General features: G+C 41.5%; 1 protein-coding gene across 2 annotated transcripts in view; it reads left to right on the plus strand.

Annotated features, from left to right (window-relative positions):
- Positions 1–19,354, plus strand: part of bbs9 (Bardet-Biedl syndrome 9) — a 181,114-nt gene that overhangs the window by 18,214 nt on the left and 143,546 nt on the right. For both annotated transcript variants that reach the window (XM_044034472.1, XM_044034473.1), the window contains exons 7-13: positions 5,561–5,645; positions 6,115–6,298; positions 12,293–12,422; positions 15,320–15,501; positions 16,250–16,326; positions 16,417–16,470; positions 17,205–17,307. In XM_044034472.1, coding sequence (XP_043890407.1) covers positions 5,561–5,645; positions 6,115–6,298; positions 12,293–12,422; positions 15,320–15,501; positions 16,250–16,326; positions 16,417–16,470; positions 17,205–17,307 — 815 coding nt within the window. The remainder of the gene's footprint in view (positions 1–5,560; positions 5,646–6,114; positions 6,299–12,292; positions 12,423–15,319; positions 15,502–16,249; positions 16,327–16,416; positions 16,471–17,204; positions 17,308–19,354) is intronic.

Here is a 19,354-nt window from a genome sequence, read left to right on the forward strand (position 1 = left end):
AGAGCTCAGCAGACACTTTAAAGCATCTCTCTCTACACACACACACACAGGCTGCATTAGTAATAGCTACAAGCATATTTCCATTACACCTAATAGCAGGTTCTCACTGCACCTTCACATTCATTTTGTAAACACACCGATCAGCGGGGGAGTTTCTGTGTGTGTGTCGTAACCTCTGACACGTTCAGGTTTTTTGCAGATGCAGAGATAAATCATCACCGAACACAAACACGTCTACTAACAGTTACCTGGTTAATCAGCTGATATTTATTATTCGATTAAAAAGCACTCATGTTGCAATTGTATTCAATTATGATTATCAGTGGATTAATGTGTCAATTAAATTACTTTGAAAACTTTATAAATTTAAGTAGATTGTTGAAAAAAAACAGCAAATGCATCAGATTCTGATTCTTTTTTTCTATCTCATTCAATAAGCTCAGCTTCTTTTGGTTTTGAACCACTTAACAAACTAGCCAGCAGATTTAAACATCTCATTTTAAGTATTGGTATAAGCAATTTTTCACTATTTCATGATGTTTCAAAGGAACATTTTTTGTCTAGATTAGCTGAGAATCACAATTTGTTTGGTCAAAATCCTGCTCAGTTTTGAGAGTGAGGGATCCTCAATCCTCAATTTTCTAATTTCTACTTCCATCTTTGAAGCTTTTTTTGCAGAATATTATTGTTATTGTTAATTGGGTGGGGGCGGGGCGACTCCACTGGTTTGTATTTTTTTGTATTTGTGCTTTTTATTTATCCCTGTAGGGACAGCCCTCTCTGCTTTTAACCCATCCTCTACGAGAAACCTTCCTAGAATTAGGAGCATTGGGCAGCCACTGGGCAGCGCCCAGTTGGGTACCTTGCTCACGGGCACCGCAACCCTTTGGTGTCACCTGGTGGTGACTCACATCCGCCAATCCTCCCCTTATAAGCCAAGTTCCCTCTGCACTTGGCCATGGGCTGCCCTGTATGAGATACTGAGCCCATGGTGTGACTGACATCAGATGTCATGTGCTCTCTTTGAGCTCCAGCTCCACCCTCTCATCCAAATATAGTCTCCTCTGGTTTAAAAAAGAAAACAAGATGACACTTTGTTTACATTGTAAAATGGTGGGTTGACACTCACTGGAGTAGAGAAAACATACATGCAGCCATTGATGAGCTTGGGCTTCCTGACTCTTTTATATATTGTGTATCAGATGTCGGTGCAAGGCCGTCCTGACTGTTACACATTTAATATCAGATGACTGGGCAAACTGTTCTGCCCCCGCTCAGTTTATTTGACTTGTTGGACCTTCTCCTGCCCTGATGAATGAGAGCTTGATTTCATTCACTGTGTATGCACGCCTCTGTGTGTGTGTGTGTGTTGGCATCAGCTTTGAGATTTCAAGTTTGTGTTTATCCGTGACACTAAGAGGGCATATGCATGTGTGTGTGAGTGTTTGCGTAATATCATGTGCACGTGCGTGTGTGATGTATATATTGAAGGTAAATGAGTGTTGTTTGTGGACTTCAGAGAGATTGTGTTTCATATAAATGAGACAACTGTTTCCTTAACCTCGGTGTCCCAAACTCTACATGATGACTGATACTGTCTATACACACACACATGCGGGTTTGTGTTGCTATTCTTCCTAGGACATAGCATTGATTTCCATTCATTTGGACAGCCTAACACTAACCTTAACCTCAACTTAGACAGTCAGTTTTGGTCTCCATGAGGACTACTGGTCCTGGTCCAGGTCAGTTTGTAAGCCAGAAAAGGTCCTGAAGTACACACGCCAAAACTGTGTCCATGTGTGAGGGAGCACTTAGAATGTGTTTTAAATTGCAAACAAAGAAAATCGCTCCCAAATGTACAGTGTGTTACAGCCAGTGGTGTATTTATGTTCATTTTTGTTATTTATGTGCGTTTTTTGTTACCTTTTTGGGACGTCTTTTGGTATAAAGACTGACCTCGTCATGACCAGTAGTCCTCATGGGGAATAAAGCTGGGTTCTAATGAGGCAGAACCTCATTATTGAGGCCAGTGTTAGAGGTAAGACGCAAACTGTCGTTAGATCAAGTTTAGGGATTGGTGTTAACTGGTTAGGTTACTTAATGGGAATGTAAGGTTTTGGTCAGGCTGTCCAAATGAATTGAAGTTGATCCTCTTGTCCTAATGTAAAAAGCTGCATACGTGTGTGTGTGCTGGTCCTTCTCATATGCAGTTGTATAATCATATAATATTGTGGTATTTTAGAATTCTTCTCTGTACACATGAGCCTTTGTGGGATTTTTCTCTCAGTATATCAACTCACAGATTCTGCACGTATACATGTATGCATGAGAGGTTTTGATTCATTTATACCTTAAAACCATCATTAGTGAAGCATCCAAGTGAAGGGTGGGATTGAGAAAACACAGTCCAAGAACACAGTTATTTCACAGTGCAGTTGTTTTAGTATTATTAGGTCATTTTTAATCCATTCATCCATTCGGGAGTCAGCCTGTCAATCCGATGTGTGCTGCGTTAAAGGCCTAAAACCACCTGACATGTCTAATGTACGTTTTAGTCCGCTTTCTTCCCCAGGAGACGGTCACGGTGTGATGAAAAGGTTTCTTTACTGGCGGTCGTCCATAAAGCGGCTCGTTAGTCTGCCAGCCGTTTCTCACAGAAGCTCAGTGGGCGCTGCTACTGTTCACGTCGCTATAAAACTGTAAATCTTAGATTACAGCTTTAGAACACTTTGTTTTACAGTTGCGTTCGCAGTGGTCATGAAGTATTGCCATCACATTATGTTGTTGAGGGAGTATTGTGACAATTTCCTCAATACAGAGGAAATGAATACAGAATTATATGGAATACATATAAATTACCTATACAGAACTTCATTTTCTATGAAATATAATTAGCCGTAATCTCCCTGAACTCTCTTGTGATTGGTCAATGTTTCCCTAGAGCTTCGGAGTGCACACGTTTGCGACACCACAATAAACATCCATCCATTGTCTGCCACTTTAGCCGTAAAGTAATTTGTGTTTTTCGCAAGACCCGAGACTTTGCAGGACCTCCTGATTATGAAGACATCTGAAGGGTCGGTCGGTGGCCCTTGATCTTGCAAGGCTGGTTTCCAGTGGAGACAGCCTCCAATCTCCCCAAAAACAAGACATTTAACCATCACAATGGCTCCGAAGCCCTTAAATTAGGCTAAAAATACTACATTGTCCCACTTTAATTTAAATGTTTTCGAAAGGTTTTTATAGAATTATTAGTAAGGACAAAAATGTGTCTCTGTTCCCCACCTTTGTATGTTAGTCCGACTAACTAGCTCGATTTTAGTTGGCCTAACGTGTTTGCTTGACATTGAGAAAACTGAATTATTATCTTAGTCTGAGTAAAATTAGACTTTTAACATGCATGTAAACACACTGACTGAGAGGTTTAATGCTGCCGTCCACAGGAAATAAAAAAGTCACTTTACATTCTAACATACAGTATAAACCAGTTGCATGAAGAAATGCTCAGACTGCCTTAATGGCAGGATGGAGACAGGTCAGCCACTTCAATAAACAACAGTTGTTATAATTTTTTTTTTTTTAATTGACCACATGCATATAAATCATGTTTAGTTGTCTCTGGATGTCTACACTTCATTATTAGCACAAAATACAACGAGTAAATGAGGCTGGTGGGAATTCTGCAGGTATCTGGTCTGAAACTAGCGCCACAACTTTTGGACCTCACCACGGCTCCAGATGGAAAGTCACTGAATTACCTCGGAAATAAGTATTGCAGTTAAATCTCTGGTGACTTTAATACAACTTTATTATACTTTGTGGAATTATGGCAGCAAATACAGTACGTGCTGCTTTATGGTGCCAGTCTGACTTAATTTATTTTCTCATGTCATATAAAGTATAAAGAACGCTTATGAAGAGAGACCAACACCTTCCTGGATGAGTCTCTCATCTATAGGTCATATCGGTGTGTAGGCCAAACCATCTCGGGTTTATTTCAGCCCTGACATCTTCGATTAACAGCAAGTTTATGGTCCAAATGTACATTACTGAGAAAACTGTGAGGGGATAAATCGGCAGCTCTTTGGTGTTTGGTTTGCGGTTCTGAGTCGGGCTCAGTTAGGCTCGGAGTGCTCTGTTCTTCCAGGTGTTGGAGCTAAAGGATAGATTCCCGCCAAGCTGCTTTGACCGCCAGCTGCTTACTGGAAAACTCCTGATGCGGAAGATGCCAAAATCAACTGACCACAGATCAGTCTGAACACTTCATCCTCAGCCAGTCGCCAAATGCGCTCTGATTAAAACTGATCGACCGCAGTTTCAGGGAACAGCAGCTCTCCTGGAGTGTTGACTGACCTGACAGGAGCTGTAAAGGTGAAGGAGAATGTAAGACACTAGACATGAATTTAATAATGAACATGCTCCACTTTATTTCAATGTGAATAATGAAGTGCACTTGGATTTCAGCCTTATTCTCACAGATGACATTTCTCTTAGGAAAATGACCGATGTTGTTGAGGTTAATGACGCACAATCTGCAACCAGAGTCACGAAGAGTTTGACTTATTCCTTTTTTGGAATGGAGATAATTAAAGCTGTGGTAGGCAACATGTTTTTTTTGCACAATAATTCCATAATAAGCTGTCAGCGTAATGTAAATCAAGTTAGCTGTAAGGGGACTAGACTTTTGCACCTTCTCCAGCCATGCGCCGCCTCCGCGTCTGGATTCTCGAAATGAATATTTTGCTGTCGTGTATGCGCCTCATCCAGACAGTCTACCACTCTGTATGTCATTATGCGAAGAGCAAACTCCAGTGACGCTAGTTAATTTCAGATTTTGACGAATCACTGGGAACTCTGAGCGATAGAGGGCACTCCCAAGTATTTCAGCATTGGAGTGCCTTTAAATCTAAAAATAAGAGAAATAGCAGTGTCAGCATCATCTCAGGTCATCTGTTACGTAAAAAGAGCATGCGTGTCTGTCCGAGCTCATCTGGCGGGAAAAGCTCAGGTCTGATCAGATCAGATCAGACTTGGGGCCGGGTCGTACTTGTCACGTTCTGTGGACAACCACTTTGCTTACAGGCAATTTTTACTCGCTCTCATTTGTGTCACCTTGTATGGTTTGAGTGCTGAGTTGTACATACTGTTTTATTTCATTTTAGGGGTTGACGCAAATCATTTTATTCCGAGCCTTTCAGCTGTTTTCATAGCGACCCTGCAGACTCCTGCAATTCTGACCCACTGAGTTAATAAATTGCATGATTTTCCTGCTCTAAAGGTCGACTAACTAAACAGGGGTACCTGAATTTAGCCCGAGCTTTTTGGTAAATGTTATCACCTCTCTCTGTTATTCCTGTCAAGTGATACATTTCTAATAACTGGACAACGACAAGGAACACAAATATAATATCCATAAAGGTGGACAAATTGTTTTGTCTACGTTCACCTTTAGGGAACTGTCATGTGTCCATCTTTAAATACAAATCACATCAGGGGACATTACATTATTTGAATTCAATGTCCCCTGCTTGTGTGTGTGTGTGTGTCTTCCTCTCAGGTACGAAACTTTGGCTGTGGCTACGGAAGCGGAGAGTCGACAGGATCCTGACCTGCCCCTCAAGACTGGAGGTAAAAAGCTGACGGTGAGTCCAAACACAGCACCGACAAGAAATGTACTCGATTAACAATGTCTTTCTGTGACTGAATCAGGGTCCAGAGAATCATCCTTAGCGATCGTAGTATTAACTACAAATTTGTCTAAAAACATTCCTCCTACCTTCGAACAGCAGCATTTGTCTGCATTGACAATACACAATAAAAACAAGTTTTAGACTATACAAGAGAGTGCATTTTTGCATAGTAAATGACGGCTAATTTAAACTTTAATTAATGGTTGGTCATTCAGCTAATAGATGGACATCATACAACTGCTCTGCTGCCACAACATCGTCAATAATAACAATACTGACAGAGAAATCAATAAGTCAGCAAGAAAGTGGATCCAATGTACATACATGTATAGTGTATACCATAGGTCATAAAGGAACAGAGTGAGTGTGATGTACAGTATCTCTGGTGTTGACGTGTGTGTACATGTGTGTTCTCCTTCAGCCCGACTGGACATTTGTCCTGGGTGAACAGGCTCTGGACATCTCTGTGCCCTCTTTCTCCCACTCCTCCTCCTCGATCTTCACCCTGGGTGAGAGAAACCTCTACTGTCTCAGAGACAACGGCCAGATTCGCTTCATGAAGAAGCTGGAGTTCAACCCCAGCTGCTTCCTCCCCTACGCCTCAGGTAAACCCGGATCCTCTTGTTTTTTGCAGTCTGATGTTTTGGGTGTGTATTTGATATTTGGACGTAGGCAGTCTGGTACTTTCTAAAGGAGAAGTGAGCGGGGGCTGCAACTTGAGGACAACACACAAAAAAAAAGCTTTTTGCCAATTAACACCTAATAAAATCCACACCAGCTGCATGAAACTTTTTATCACTTTGTAAACCTCAAACTCCCCCACACCAGTGTCCATTAACAAAGTGATTTTAGCCCACATGACACAGAAGTTGTTGGCCTGTTACTCGGGTAAATCTGTACGAACGCTTTCAAACACACAAGTCACAGAATGTCACAGTTAAACTTACTGATGGGGGCAGCAGCAGACCATGTCCTCTTCGTACTTTTTTCTTCTTCTTTATTTATTTTTTTTTACCACCGCAGCAACACGAAACTCAACATGCATCAGTTCACCTGCTACAAGCAAACACATGAAAGTAAGTGACGAGTACACAAAACCAAAGCGCTCTGCACGGAGGCCCAGTGCCACATGATTGGCTCCAGAGGAAGCTGCCTTTGGCAGAACATGACGGAATAAGTGGAGTAGCCCTGCTACATTCATTAAAACAAAAGTGAGCAGACTACTAACTCAACAGTGTGCAGCACATAAACACATGGTGCAGAATGAATTTATGTCGTAATAAAAGCAGACTCTTTAGAAGTGCTTTAAAAACACATGGAATAAAATAAAAGATAACACATAGTTAAAAAAGGCTTTCCTAAACAAAGAAAAAGATGTGAGGTGTGGTTATTTAAGGTTTTTAATTTAATCAGGAATAAAATGAATTAGGTGTTGGATGGGAAACTTAAATAATCAGCTAATTTTCCACCAAAATAAATAAGGGCAAAAAAAAAGGGAGCTTTTTCCCCAGTTCAGTACAGACCTTTGGTACTGACTGTAAAATAAGTCCTGGGACCAAAGACTGTAACTCCCTGCCCTTTTCTGACAGCTCTAGGCCTGAAGATGTGGTGGAAACAAAACTTCAAAAACAGATTTTAGGCACTTTGCTGACCTAATAAAATTTAAGTCAGTTTAAGTCTGCTTGATCTTAAGAAAAAGAACGCTGCTTAATCTCAATGTTGATCAGCCTTGCAGACCTGCAACGATTATTAATGGATTACTAAATTAAGCATCAACTATTTTGATAATCAATGAACAGGTGTTTTTATTAATAATTAAAACAAGTTTTTTGATTTTTCAGCGTCTTAAATGTCAATATTTTCTGGTTTATTTGCTCCATCAAGAAATCATTAAAACTGTATGATTTTGTTTTGTTGACAAAGCAAGACATTCAAGAACATCATCTTTTCCAGGTTTGGTAAACACCGAGTGGATGCTTATCCTCTCAGGTAGCCCACAGTGCTGTGTGAGCGAGAGGGGGAGTGGCTACAGTGGAGTGGCAAAAGCCAATGTGTGCTTCTTTTACCAATATATTTAACGGTATCTTTTGCATTAATTATCCAAACAACGTCAAACTTGGCGCTGCACTTACTCATGCCCATAGCAAGACACCTGTCTAGTTTGAGAGATGTGCGAATAACAGACAGACACACAGACGGACAGGCATTCCTGGAATTGAAATAATCGTTCGTTGCGAGTACCTGTTGCTGTGTTACTGAGGAGAGTCAGGTTAAAGGAATACAATCAGCAATCAGCTTTTTTAAGACATTTTTTTGGTGAAGAGGATGTGCATAGGGAGGCTACAGTGTTGACTCATCATCGGTCAAAGGTATTGACCCCTGCCTGATTACAAGCAGCATGTTTTATCAGGAGGCGGCCAAACCTCCAACAGCTCCTCTTCTGCATGAAGCGATAAACAATCTTCATACGAATGTTTTTGGGTTTTTTTTACAACAGAAAAATCTGTCTGTTCCAGTTTATGCGTCGACGTAACCATGACTGTTGCACTTGATCTAAAATGCAGTTGAGAGCTGACAAATGGAAAGAGGCAGCAAAACAGGATGTGAGGAAATCAGGAGGAAGCGTCCAGAAGGGAGGATAGATGGAGAGATTGCGAGGGAACAGCCAACATGTTTTCGATATCTGTTTTCAATTTTTGAATGAAAATCTCAGCGTTCAAAGTGCTTGGCCACTGTCTCGCTGTCTGTTCCAGACATCAGATAGATTATTTAAATCACTCGTGGAAATTGGCTATAAATTCAATACATAATGTGCCGGCACACAAAAAAGCAGCTTTTATTGCGACATGAGTCCTGTCAACAATCAAGACCATATAAAAATTCCCACATGGTGGAAAGACAGACAGACTCCTGGGATTAGCCCACTGCTGCTGATGCTGCTGCTGCTGCTGCTGCTGCTGCTGCTGCGATATTCTCTGTCCATACTTTAGTTTGTTGTTTCAAGGCCAAACATTAGTGACTAAGTGACTGTCAGAGCTGCCACCAATCATCCAGCAAAGGCCAAAAAAACATTGAGTGGATATTCTAGTTGAGAGCGCAGTGCAAATGAGGATAGACAACGGTGATCTCTTGAGTGTTTCCCAACGTTTTTTCCCTTCTGGCCTTCAGCCTCACAGCTGCCTCTGCTGGACCGCTGCCCTCGCTCTCCCCTGTCTACCTCCTCACGTCTGCCTCAGAAAACTTTACTGCTCAGCTGGAACGCACGAGCCAAGGTCGAGGTCCCACGTTCAAATCATAATCAAACCACAAAATCAAAAGCATCCTTTGAAATAAAAATGAAATGAGCCAGACTCGGGGGAATCATGACAGAGAGGTGACAGATTAACTCAGATTGGGGCACAGAGGCTCACTGGACGACGATGATGATGCGAGTCTTATGATGACCTTCGCAGTCGTCGTAACTCTGTCTAACGGAACACACATGGCAGATTTTGAATCCTCTCCAGTTATCAGCAAAAACAGAAGGGGGACAAAGAAATAACGCCTGCAGTACTTCAGCGTTTTGTGAATCAGCCATTCCCCAAACTGAAGAGAATCTGAAAATCCTCTGAGGTCCACACCCAAACCTTGAATCAGGAATCTGATAAAAATACAATAGTAGGATCAATAATTCCCATATATAACACTGTTTTCATGTGAATATGAGGATACAGAAACTCAATTAAATTTATTTCTGAACGTGCGCATCTTTCAACAATGAATGTGGTTATCACAGTCGGACTTCGTGTAATATTTGAAATGTTTAGCTCCACAGCAAAGTGCTTAATTATGAATATTTACACATAGAGGTTCACAATGTTGCCGTATACTGTATATATTACCTGCTAGAGACAGATCAAAGATAAAATGACACCAAGTCCAACATTTTCAGGAAAAAAAACAACTGTTTATAAGCTTAAGATTATATGACAACATTTCCATAATTACATCGCAACATCTATTTTTGAAATATATAATATATAATATTAACATGCATAAACACATTTGTGATGCAAAATGAGTCTGTAAATAAAGAAACAACTCATTATATCTTGATATTCACACCTATTTTACAGCAATTTAAAACTTAATTTAAAAATTACAAGACTGAAAATGAAAAACATCAACAACAACAACACGGGCCCACCCGCAGTGCTGGCCTACACATTGGGAATCACTGCGCCACACAATTTACAATTTATACTGATTTATCAAATATTAACCAGGAATAACAATGTGTCCAAATCAAGTACTTAAAGAGTCAGTGAGTTCAGATTTAGTGTAGATTTTTGAGCAAACAGGTGAGAACAGACAAGGCGTAGGAAAAGGATAAACTGATAAAGAAACGAGAGAAAGTGTAACTGAGGAAACATTAGTGAAAAAAAGCGCCTCATGTTTGGGAGATGTTCATCTTGAGCGCGACGTAGATTGAACCTTTTATAATTAGGTTGTAATTATAAATGCTGACGCTGCGATGGAAGGTGTGTGTTTGCTTTGATGTGGCACCGACACACACACACACATACACTCTGTCATTTTGACCCCTGCTCTTTACCACCCTTGCTGACCGCAGCTGCTGTCATTATATGCCTTGTGTTTTTCAACGGTGCGTGTTTGTTTTGCGTGTGGCCGTCACGTCAGATCTCTCTAGGTGGTAACTCGCTGGGATCGCCTCGACGCGCGGGACTCGGCGCGCTCGTCGAAAACAAAACATTAGCAGTCGTAGGTAAAAGTTTCTCGAGAACGTGAACGTGCAGCTTCACACACACACACATACAAAAACTGACATTGTCTTCAAATTAATAAGACAACATTCAATGCATAAACCAGATGTGAGATGTGAAAAGATAATTTTTATTTTCTATACAAGTGCAAGTTGCAATCATCTTAAAGGGCAATGCCACCCACCACAGGAATGTGTTATTTCTGAGCTCCATGGGTTTTTGGGCACGTGAATATGTGCCACTGTTTTCCAAAACCAAAGAATCATAGACAAAACCGTTGGATTTGTGCTGCTATGAAACGGAGGCTGGGTTCCTGACCATAAATGACTAAGTTTAATCATCGCAGCAGAGCACGGCTTCTATTGTAGGTCCAGTAACGAGCACATGGCCGACTCGAGACCTCATTCGGGGGGTTTGAACTCACAAAGAAATCCTTGTCCAGATTATAATTTTACGAGTTAAAATGAAATGTCAGTGGAATATTTCATTTTGATTAACTTTAGTACATAATCACACTAATGGTACACCCTCTCCAATATATACATCTTCAGAAAGCTTGCTCAATCCCTGCGCCCTTATACCATAAATGCAGGCAGCTTGTTGAAATAAAGTACTGCTGGAAGCTGCTCTGTAGTGTTTAGAGTGGTATGGTTTTATCGATGTCGCTATCATCTGAAAGAGGCGTGCCAGGCAGGTAGAGGGGTGGAAACTAATATTTGACCATTTTTGAAACGCAACTTCAGCTTCAAACCAGAAGTTACGTGTCCATACCACCACTGCTGAAAATCTATAACACACAAGCATTCATATACGCTGGATATGGGGCAGACTAGTGTATACATGAGGCAGATTTTCTGCTTTCCATTGCGTTTGTTTCCACTCGTCACAAAGTCTGTTTCATCCTGGGTTTTTTCAGCAGTGGGTTTTCACTCCCAGGTCAAATGACTCAGTTTGTAGTGATCCTTAGCACTCATTACCTTTAGTTCAGAGGTTTGGGTTTCCCAGACTTTCCACACAGGGACCCACTTTTAAAAGATGGCAATCGTTTTCAGCCATTTTTTTAACCTAATATCATTTTGAATTAGTATATAACATATAATTTGAAAAGAGATGTTTTACAGTTTGATTTTATGCAAGTTAAGGATACACATACATCTTATTTTGCTTATTTGTTTGGGGACCCAAAATATAATGGCACAATTCACACACAGGTGATGCAGAAGTGAACAAAAAAAACTCCACCACTGGCAATAGGAGGGGCAATAATCAGCATTTTTTTTGGCAGATTTGGTGGGTTTAAAACACTTTACTTTCAGAAAATACTCTAACCCAATTTAAGAGCAACTTATTTCCTTTTGGGCTCATTCATAGCTGATTGGGGAGTTGCGACGGTAAAGAACCAGTTTTAAAGCAAAGGCAGGTAAATGCAAAGACTAAAGACTTTTCCCTTCTCCTCTGTTTTACGTTCAAAACATTGGAATCAAAATACAGAAGAAACTACAAATACATTGCAGGAAATGCATAAAAAAGATTGAATTAATATGTAGAATAGAAAGTAAACTATGATTTTAAAAACAACAAAAGCAAGCAGGCAAAATAGCTAAAGAATTTATGGCATAGTTGCTGTAAACAACAATATTTTCAGCCCTGATTTTAATCAATCCTGAATTTGACAAATTATCCTACAAAATCAGGGTTTCGTTTCACAAATGAGCGACTGACAGAGACAAGTTTATGTGATTGTGATTTTCTAAAGCTACTGAGGGATGGATCCACTGCGATGAGCAACAAAAAAAAACAACCATTTATTCATTTTCTACCCCTGGTCTCCCGCAGTGACGGATGGTACCACCAACCTGTTGCTGGGCAACCACACCAACATGCTGCTGGTTTACCAGGATGTGACTCTAAAGTGGGCGGCCCAGCTCCCGTTTGTGCCCGTGGCCGTTCGCGTCGCCAACTTCCCGTAAGTATGACCTTTTAACAAACACGCGACGTGTGACTGCATGTCACATGTTTACTGACGTGAGACTAGCGCTGGGTCACACTGTACTGTCGGAAAACTCTGGTTTCAAAGTAGGAAAAACATAGGTTTCAAAGTGTTTCCATGTGTTAGCTGTACAATCACATCGAGCCTCACATATGTGCATGTGTATGAGACACGGATAACACACACACACACTTTCTTTTTATTTATCAGTCTGTGAAATCCAGCGTGTTATTTCTGACAGGAAATCACCCGACAATGTTTTCCAGCTGGCCAATCAGAGCAGAGCGGGGAGGGGCGAGCCATGGCCAATAAAGTGGCTTTTCCCACACATGTCCAGTCAAACCGCAATTCGATACAATTAGAACACACAAGTACAAACATGGCTGAAAAATAATGTGTGTGTGTGTGTGTGTGTGTTTTAGATGCAGAAGATAGTGTGTGTCTGCATAACTGTTTGGTTTAGTTTGAGGCGGTGTGTTGTTTTAAAGCGCTTGATAGTCATCATAATTTTCATTGTGTTGGCAGGGTAGTGCACACAGTGTGAGAGGAACGCACACACACACACACACACACACACACACACACACACACACACACACACACACACACACACACACACACACACACACACACAATGGCTCCAGCAGCATTTGTAATTTCCCATGAGTCTCTGCTCTGTCATTGAGCAGCAAAAATGTTATTTCTTAATACTGCACACAATATTCAGTCGGTGCCATTGGCTGTCCTTACTGTCCTTTTAATTAATTTCATTTTAAATTAAAGACCCAGTCTAAATCGGAGTAGCTGACATGATTTAAAGGGATAGTTTGGAGTTCTCTAAGCGGGGGTTGTTTAAGGTTACTTAGTGAGTCTGTGGCTACACAGTTCCATTGTGTTATTTTGTGACTTGTGTGTTCAAAAGCCTTCATTCAAAATAACTTAAATATAGGTCTGCAACTAACGATTATTTTCAACATCATGTTATTTTCTTGATTAATTGAGTTAATTGTTTCAGCACCAGTTTCCTCAGTCAATCAAGGGGTGAGAAAGCACCGAACAGCCACCTGGGGGCCAAATGGTAGTTATTATATCTGTTTGATGAAATGTCGTCGTCCTTCCTCGTGCACTACGATAATCGATAAATCAAATATAGATATAATATTATTATATATTAATATATAGATAATTGACAAATTAAGGAGCTCTAACGTAAACTGTTCCTGCCAGTTTCACTCGCAGGGCGTCGCTTCTTCACGTCTCCTTGTGGTGGCACTGCTCAGTTACATGAGGGAAAACAATACATAGACTTCATGCACTTTGTTCTCTATGTTACATTACATTACATGTCATTTAGCAGACGCTTTTATCCAAAGCGACTTACAATGGAATTGAGTACAGTCAGCGAGGGATGGAATCGAACTTGCGACCATTGCGACCATGATGTTTTTTGCACACAGGGTACCGGTCTTAACCACTGAACCACTCCACCCCCTCCATATGTAATGTAATGGAAAACAATACATAGACTTCATGCACTTTGTTCTCTATGTTACGGATATCGCGATGTATCGCTATATGATTGTCTTGCAATACAGTGATTATCACAGAATCGTCATATCGGGATATTATTGGTATCGTGGCCCATGTATCGTGAGTTATCCTGTGATTCTCACCCCTTCCTACTTTGAGGAAGATTGGCGATAAAGTACGGCACATGTGCGTGGACCCCAGTGTGATATCGTCCAGTAGAGGAGCACTGACACTTCAACATGGCGCTGGCTAAACGGTGTTTCTGGAGGCTTCACAACAGGAGTTCACGTTCTCATGGGTGACGTCATGACCAGTTGCTACTTGGTTGACCTTGACATCAAACCTCTTGACAGACTGAGCTCGTTTCACGAGAGCGTGTACATGCATTTGTGCTGTTTTTCTTCCCTCCGTTTTCACCGCTCACTCTTTTATCCCATGTGTCGGACCCTGGACACATGGATTAGGTTCTTCTCGAGGTGACAACAGTTATTGTGATATATGGTTTCACTGCTAACATGTCTGACAGCAGCTGCTGTTCCCTCCTGTCTATTTGCCTGTTCATATTTATGATCAACAGTTTTTTCTCTCTCACAAGTGGTGGGAACTCATTTTCCGCAAGGGTTAGAGGGCAAATGTGTGTGTGTGTGTGTGTGTGTGTGTTAGTGTGAGTGAGAGCTGTCGTTGTGGACGCATGTGTGCGAGCGTGAGTTAGTGAGTGATTGCGAGTGTTTCTGCAGCAGTTAAAGTGAATGTTGATTTCCCCCCACAGACTCCCTCCTGTGCAGGTGTGCAGTCGCCTGCTGCTCTTGATCTGAACCCTGTGTGTGTGTGTGTGTGTGTATTTGTTACCTCTTCGGGACCTTTTCTGGCATAAAAACTGACCTTGTCGGGACCAGTAGTCCTCACAGAGACCAAAACCTGGTCCTGATGTGGCAGAACCTCATTTCTGAGGAACTTTATGGCTGAGATTTGCATTGTGGTTAAGTTAAGTTAAGGTTAGGGATAGACATGAGTGGAAGTCAACGTATTGTCCTCAGAAGAGTAGCTGCGCAAACCTGTGTGTGTGTCAGCATTACCTCCTGACAAGACTAGACCCACAACACATCTGCAACCAGTTAATATGCACACACACACACACACACACACACACACACACACACACACATACACACACATAGAGTGAAAATACCTGACTGCATCATTCATTATTTCCATTTCCTCTCCCTCTTTCCACCTCATTTCAAATCACAAATGATTTCTAAACTGCATTTTGTTTTTGGAAACAAATAGAGATGCTAATGCCTCCTCTCCTCTCCTCTCCTCTCCTCTCCTCTCCTCTCCAGGGAGTTGAAGGGAGCGGTGGTCAGTCTGAGTTCAGACGGACACCTTCTGTGCTCTTACATGGGCACCGACCCGTCCTTCTTCTCCACGCCAAAGGTGGACGCCAGGGAGGCCGACTATGAGCAGGTGGACGCCGAGATGAAGAAGCTGCAGAAGTTCATCAGAGAGGCCTCGAGGACTCAGGGTAGGAGGCTGCTGTACATGCGCCAAGATTTTTAATTTAGAGTTAACCACTAAAGAGTGGTTAAATGAGAGGGGTTATACAACTACCACAAATCCAAAAAAATCAAAGTCTAAGACCTTAGATTTGATGCTTTCGGTCTTACTATACAACTGTTTCTATGTGCAGTAGTTCACTTAAAAAATACCAGAGACAACATTTATGGAAGACTACTGTTTCCTGTTAAAATGTCTTGCAAATTTCGACCAAATTTTAAAAGATTTGGTCAAAGAAAACTGCACATTTGTCCGTGTTTCCATCAACTGCTCAAAAGAAAATGTTAAGAGTCAGTTCACCGAGTTAAGCAGTAGGTGGCGCAGAAGGGTAACAAGGCTCAACTTGACGACATAAATAAAGAGCGGCACTAGCTGTTGATATATGATCACGTTCTTGCTGCTGCTTCATTTCATTATTATTTGCTTCTTGCACTAAGTTGAGGAATGTTGTGTCCACACATAACTCAAAATGTGGCAGAGGGAGGGGCTCTAGATTCACATGATTTCCAAACGTCTTCTTTTATTTTGGCTGATACAACTGATTCTATTGCATTCAATCACATCTACGTGTTATTGATACACCAGCTTTTCCACCGTCCTTAAGCGTAAACATTTAAATGCAATATTTCAAAGCTGTTCTTTGTTTCCCTTTTAGTTTTTAGTAAAGCACAAAATGAAAACGTGCATAAAACACACGTGTTTTGTTGTCATTTCAGACATCCTCCCTAAATCGGATGCAGAGGCAGACTTGATCGTTAAAGCTGCTGTGTCTTCCAGCATGGACAGCCCATCGGTAAGAATCACACAACTACACAAACACACTTTTTCCTTCTTACTTTTTTTTTTTTTTTTGACCACTCACAAAGACTCTTTTTCTCCACAGCAAGCTCTGATCCAAGACATCGATGGTCTGCCCGTCCCTTCAGTCACCATACAGGTGAGCTGCAGCCATGCACTGATGACATAATGTACGCCGTTGGTCAGATCCTGATCCAGAACCTTTCCCCTCAGTGGTGTAGTGGGTGTGCTGTCAGTGCAGACACATGTTGCTCGAAAGTGTGGATTTTGGAACAGGCTGTTGTTAAAAACACTCAAAAAGTGTCACTTCTTTTTCATTTCTCCTTGTTCCTATGTTTATAACTGTGATGCATTAGCGTTTAGGGACAGTAAAAGTGCAACAGCCGAGTTGCAGACCACTTTCTCCCGGTCACATAAAAATAAAATAAAAATACACACACTCAAAGCATGGGTTGCCAGACCAGCAGCGCAATACCTAAACAAAATATACACAAGATGATTTTTATCATATTTAATTAGTGTTTTTAATGAAAACAACAGTCATCTTCACTTTTTATTTGCAAAAAAACTAATTACATGAGTGCAATTCCTGTCAAAAAATGGAGTTGATCCATTTTCTTTTCCTGGGGACCCACTGCGCCGCATGTTTTAGAGGTTTTCTTGCTCCAACAAATAAATTCAAATAAATGGGTCATTATCTGGCTTCTGCAGTGCTGGCTTATGGGCTGACCCTTTGAATCAGGTATGTCGGAGTAAGGAAACATGAAAAACATGCAGGACAGTGGGTCCCCAGGACCAGGATTGAGGAACCCTGATGACAGTAGACTACACCACTTCTTTCCCAAACTCACTTCCTCGTTTTTCTCTTTCCAGGTGAAGGTGAAGGCCAGCTGTGTGTTGCAGTCCTCAAAGCTGACGGTCAATATTCAGCCTCCTCTGGCCGTCACTCAGGACCAGTTTGTCCTCCAGCCAATGGGTCAGTCCATCTGTGTTTCTTTGTGTGTGTGTGTGATTGTGTGTGTGTATTTATTTGAGTTTGGCGACAAAAATAGAGGTTCTATGTGATTAATGGACATGGACAGGTCTGAAAAATGTGGAAGAGGCTGAAAACCTGTATTTTCTTGAGTGGTCACTTGGGGGCGACACCACTGGTTTGAGGGGAAGCCCATGAGAAAGTGAGCTTCTCCTTCTCACTTGATTTATATAACATCCGTAAACATTTTCCTGAGGAGTTAATGCTCACAATCACTACTTTCGGCTCTTTTTGGACCTCAACCAGCGGGGGAATGCAGCTGGCGGAGTGGCTATGATGTGATTGACAGTGGATGTCACACGTTGTTGACCTGCCAGTCCTTGAGTTCTCCGTATGATCCACCCTTCTCTTGTTCCTCAGTTCCACCCTCTCTGATCCAAACATGTTCTGTTCTGGTTTAAAAAACAGGTGCAGGACAAACTCCAAAACGCAGAGTGGTGAAGTCATAGAGGGTTATTGTTTAAAAGAGGAGAAGAAAAAAAACGTTTTTGTTGATAGTCAAAGACCAGTGTGACACATCACAGAACATGTGTTTCTCCTCATTAACACAGTGTTTTTGGAATGTCCTCAGCAAATGAGGAAGTGATTAGACTTTGGTGGCCAAAGTTCAAAGTCCTGCTGCTTAAAATACGATTTTGACCCCCATTCAAAAATATACACATTAATAATGAAAACGTTCAACACAAACATGCGATAAGACAAAATTAAGTGGTGATATTTTAAACCTCTGGTGCCAAACATCAGATAATGATTTTCAGGCATGACTTTGAAAGACGAGACGAGAATCACTGGCGAATATAAACAACGGTGATTCTGTTAGTTGTTAAGAAGTCCTGTGCAGTGGTTTTAAAGAAACTGCCCGAAGATTCAAAAAAAAAAAAGCAACGTAATACCAAACAAATGAACACAAATAAAATATTTTAAGGATGAATCATAAAGAAAATGCAGTTTCTCTGCAGCTGTTTTCCTGTCGTGTCTTTCATCATCTAATGTCAACAATCATTTTTTTGTTGTTTGCCGGCCGTTCTCTTTCACTCACTCTCTCAATCACACAAAACGCACACCCATGAATGCACCACACATTTTTCCAGCTTCTCCCCTGTCCTTCATCACATCCTCCTCCACACCCAGAACAGACACACACTCTCACTCTGACAGCTCAGGGAGTGAGAGGTGCGAGTGTGTGTGTGTATTTGTTCAGCCCTTATCTTCCTTTATTCCGCGCGCGCTCTGTCGTCTCACCTCGACCAGATGGCGGTAACTTTCATCCGAATCGCCCCAGACGCTACGCACACACACAACCCCCAAACACTGATATCAGCTGTCGGCTCGTTAAAAGAACATCACCTATCCTGAAACACAGTGTTAATCATTGGCTTTGAGGTGGAACACAGCTCTGTGTCCTTTTTACCACCGTTTTGTGTACAAAAAAGTGGGAGCGAAACCTCTAACCTTGGCAGTGTTGGTGCCTTACACGGCCTGTTGATCTACATATGGAGGTGGAGTCATCATTCTGGCTGTGCTGGATCAAAGTTCTTGGCCTCAACTGAAAACATGGAGCATAACCCCCATTTTGGGACAGAGCTGTGTCCTATTAAGTCTGATATATCGGTACATTTACTAAGTGACATCTTTTAAAATCTGTAGCTGGGAGGGAAACCACAGCTAGATCAAGAGGGTGGCAGTGGCAGAAGTAGTCATGCTCCTAACTTCTGTTCCGTTTCCCAAACTGAAATCCCACGTGTGTTTGTCATTGTCTGAGTGATGATGAAGTCATCCGTGCTGTTGAGTGGTGTCTGGACACTCAACGAACAATCTTTTCTTTCTTATTAACGTCTCATGGCTAAGGCCAAGACAAAATAACTGATGTTGTTATTGAATACCGACAGACCGAAAGTGGAACTTTGCAAGTCTGGTCGCTTTTTCGCCTCTAACGCTATGGAGCTTCTCCTACAGTTTCCTATTCACGACACCACTGTAAACATTCATC

This window comes from Solea senegalensis, linkage group LG9, assembly GCF_019176455.1.
Source record: "Solea senegalensis isolate Sse05_10M linkage group LG9, IFAPA_SoseM_1, whole genome shotgun sequence".
In the NCBI taxonomy this organism is placed as follows: Eukaryota; Metazoa; Chordata; class Actinopteri; order Pleuronectiformes; family Soleidae; genus Solea; species Solea senegalensis.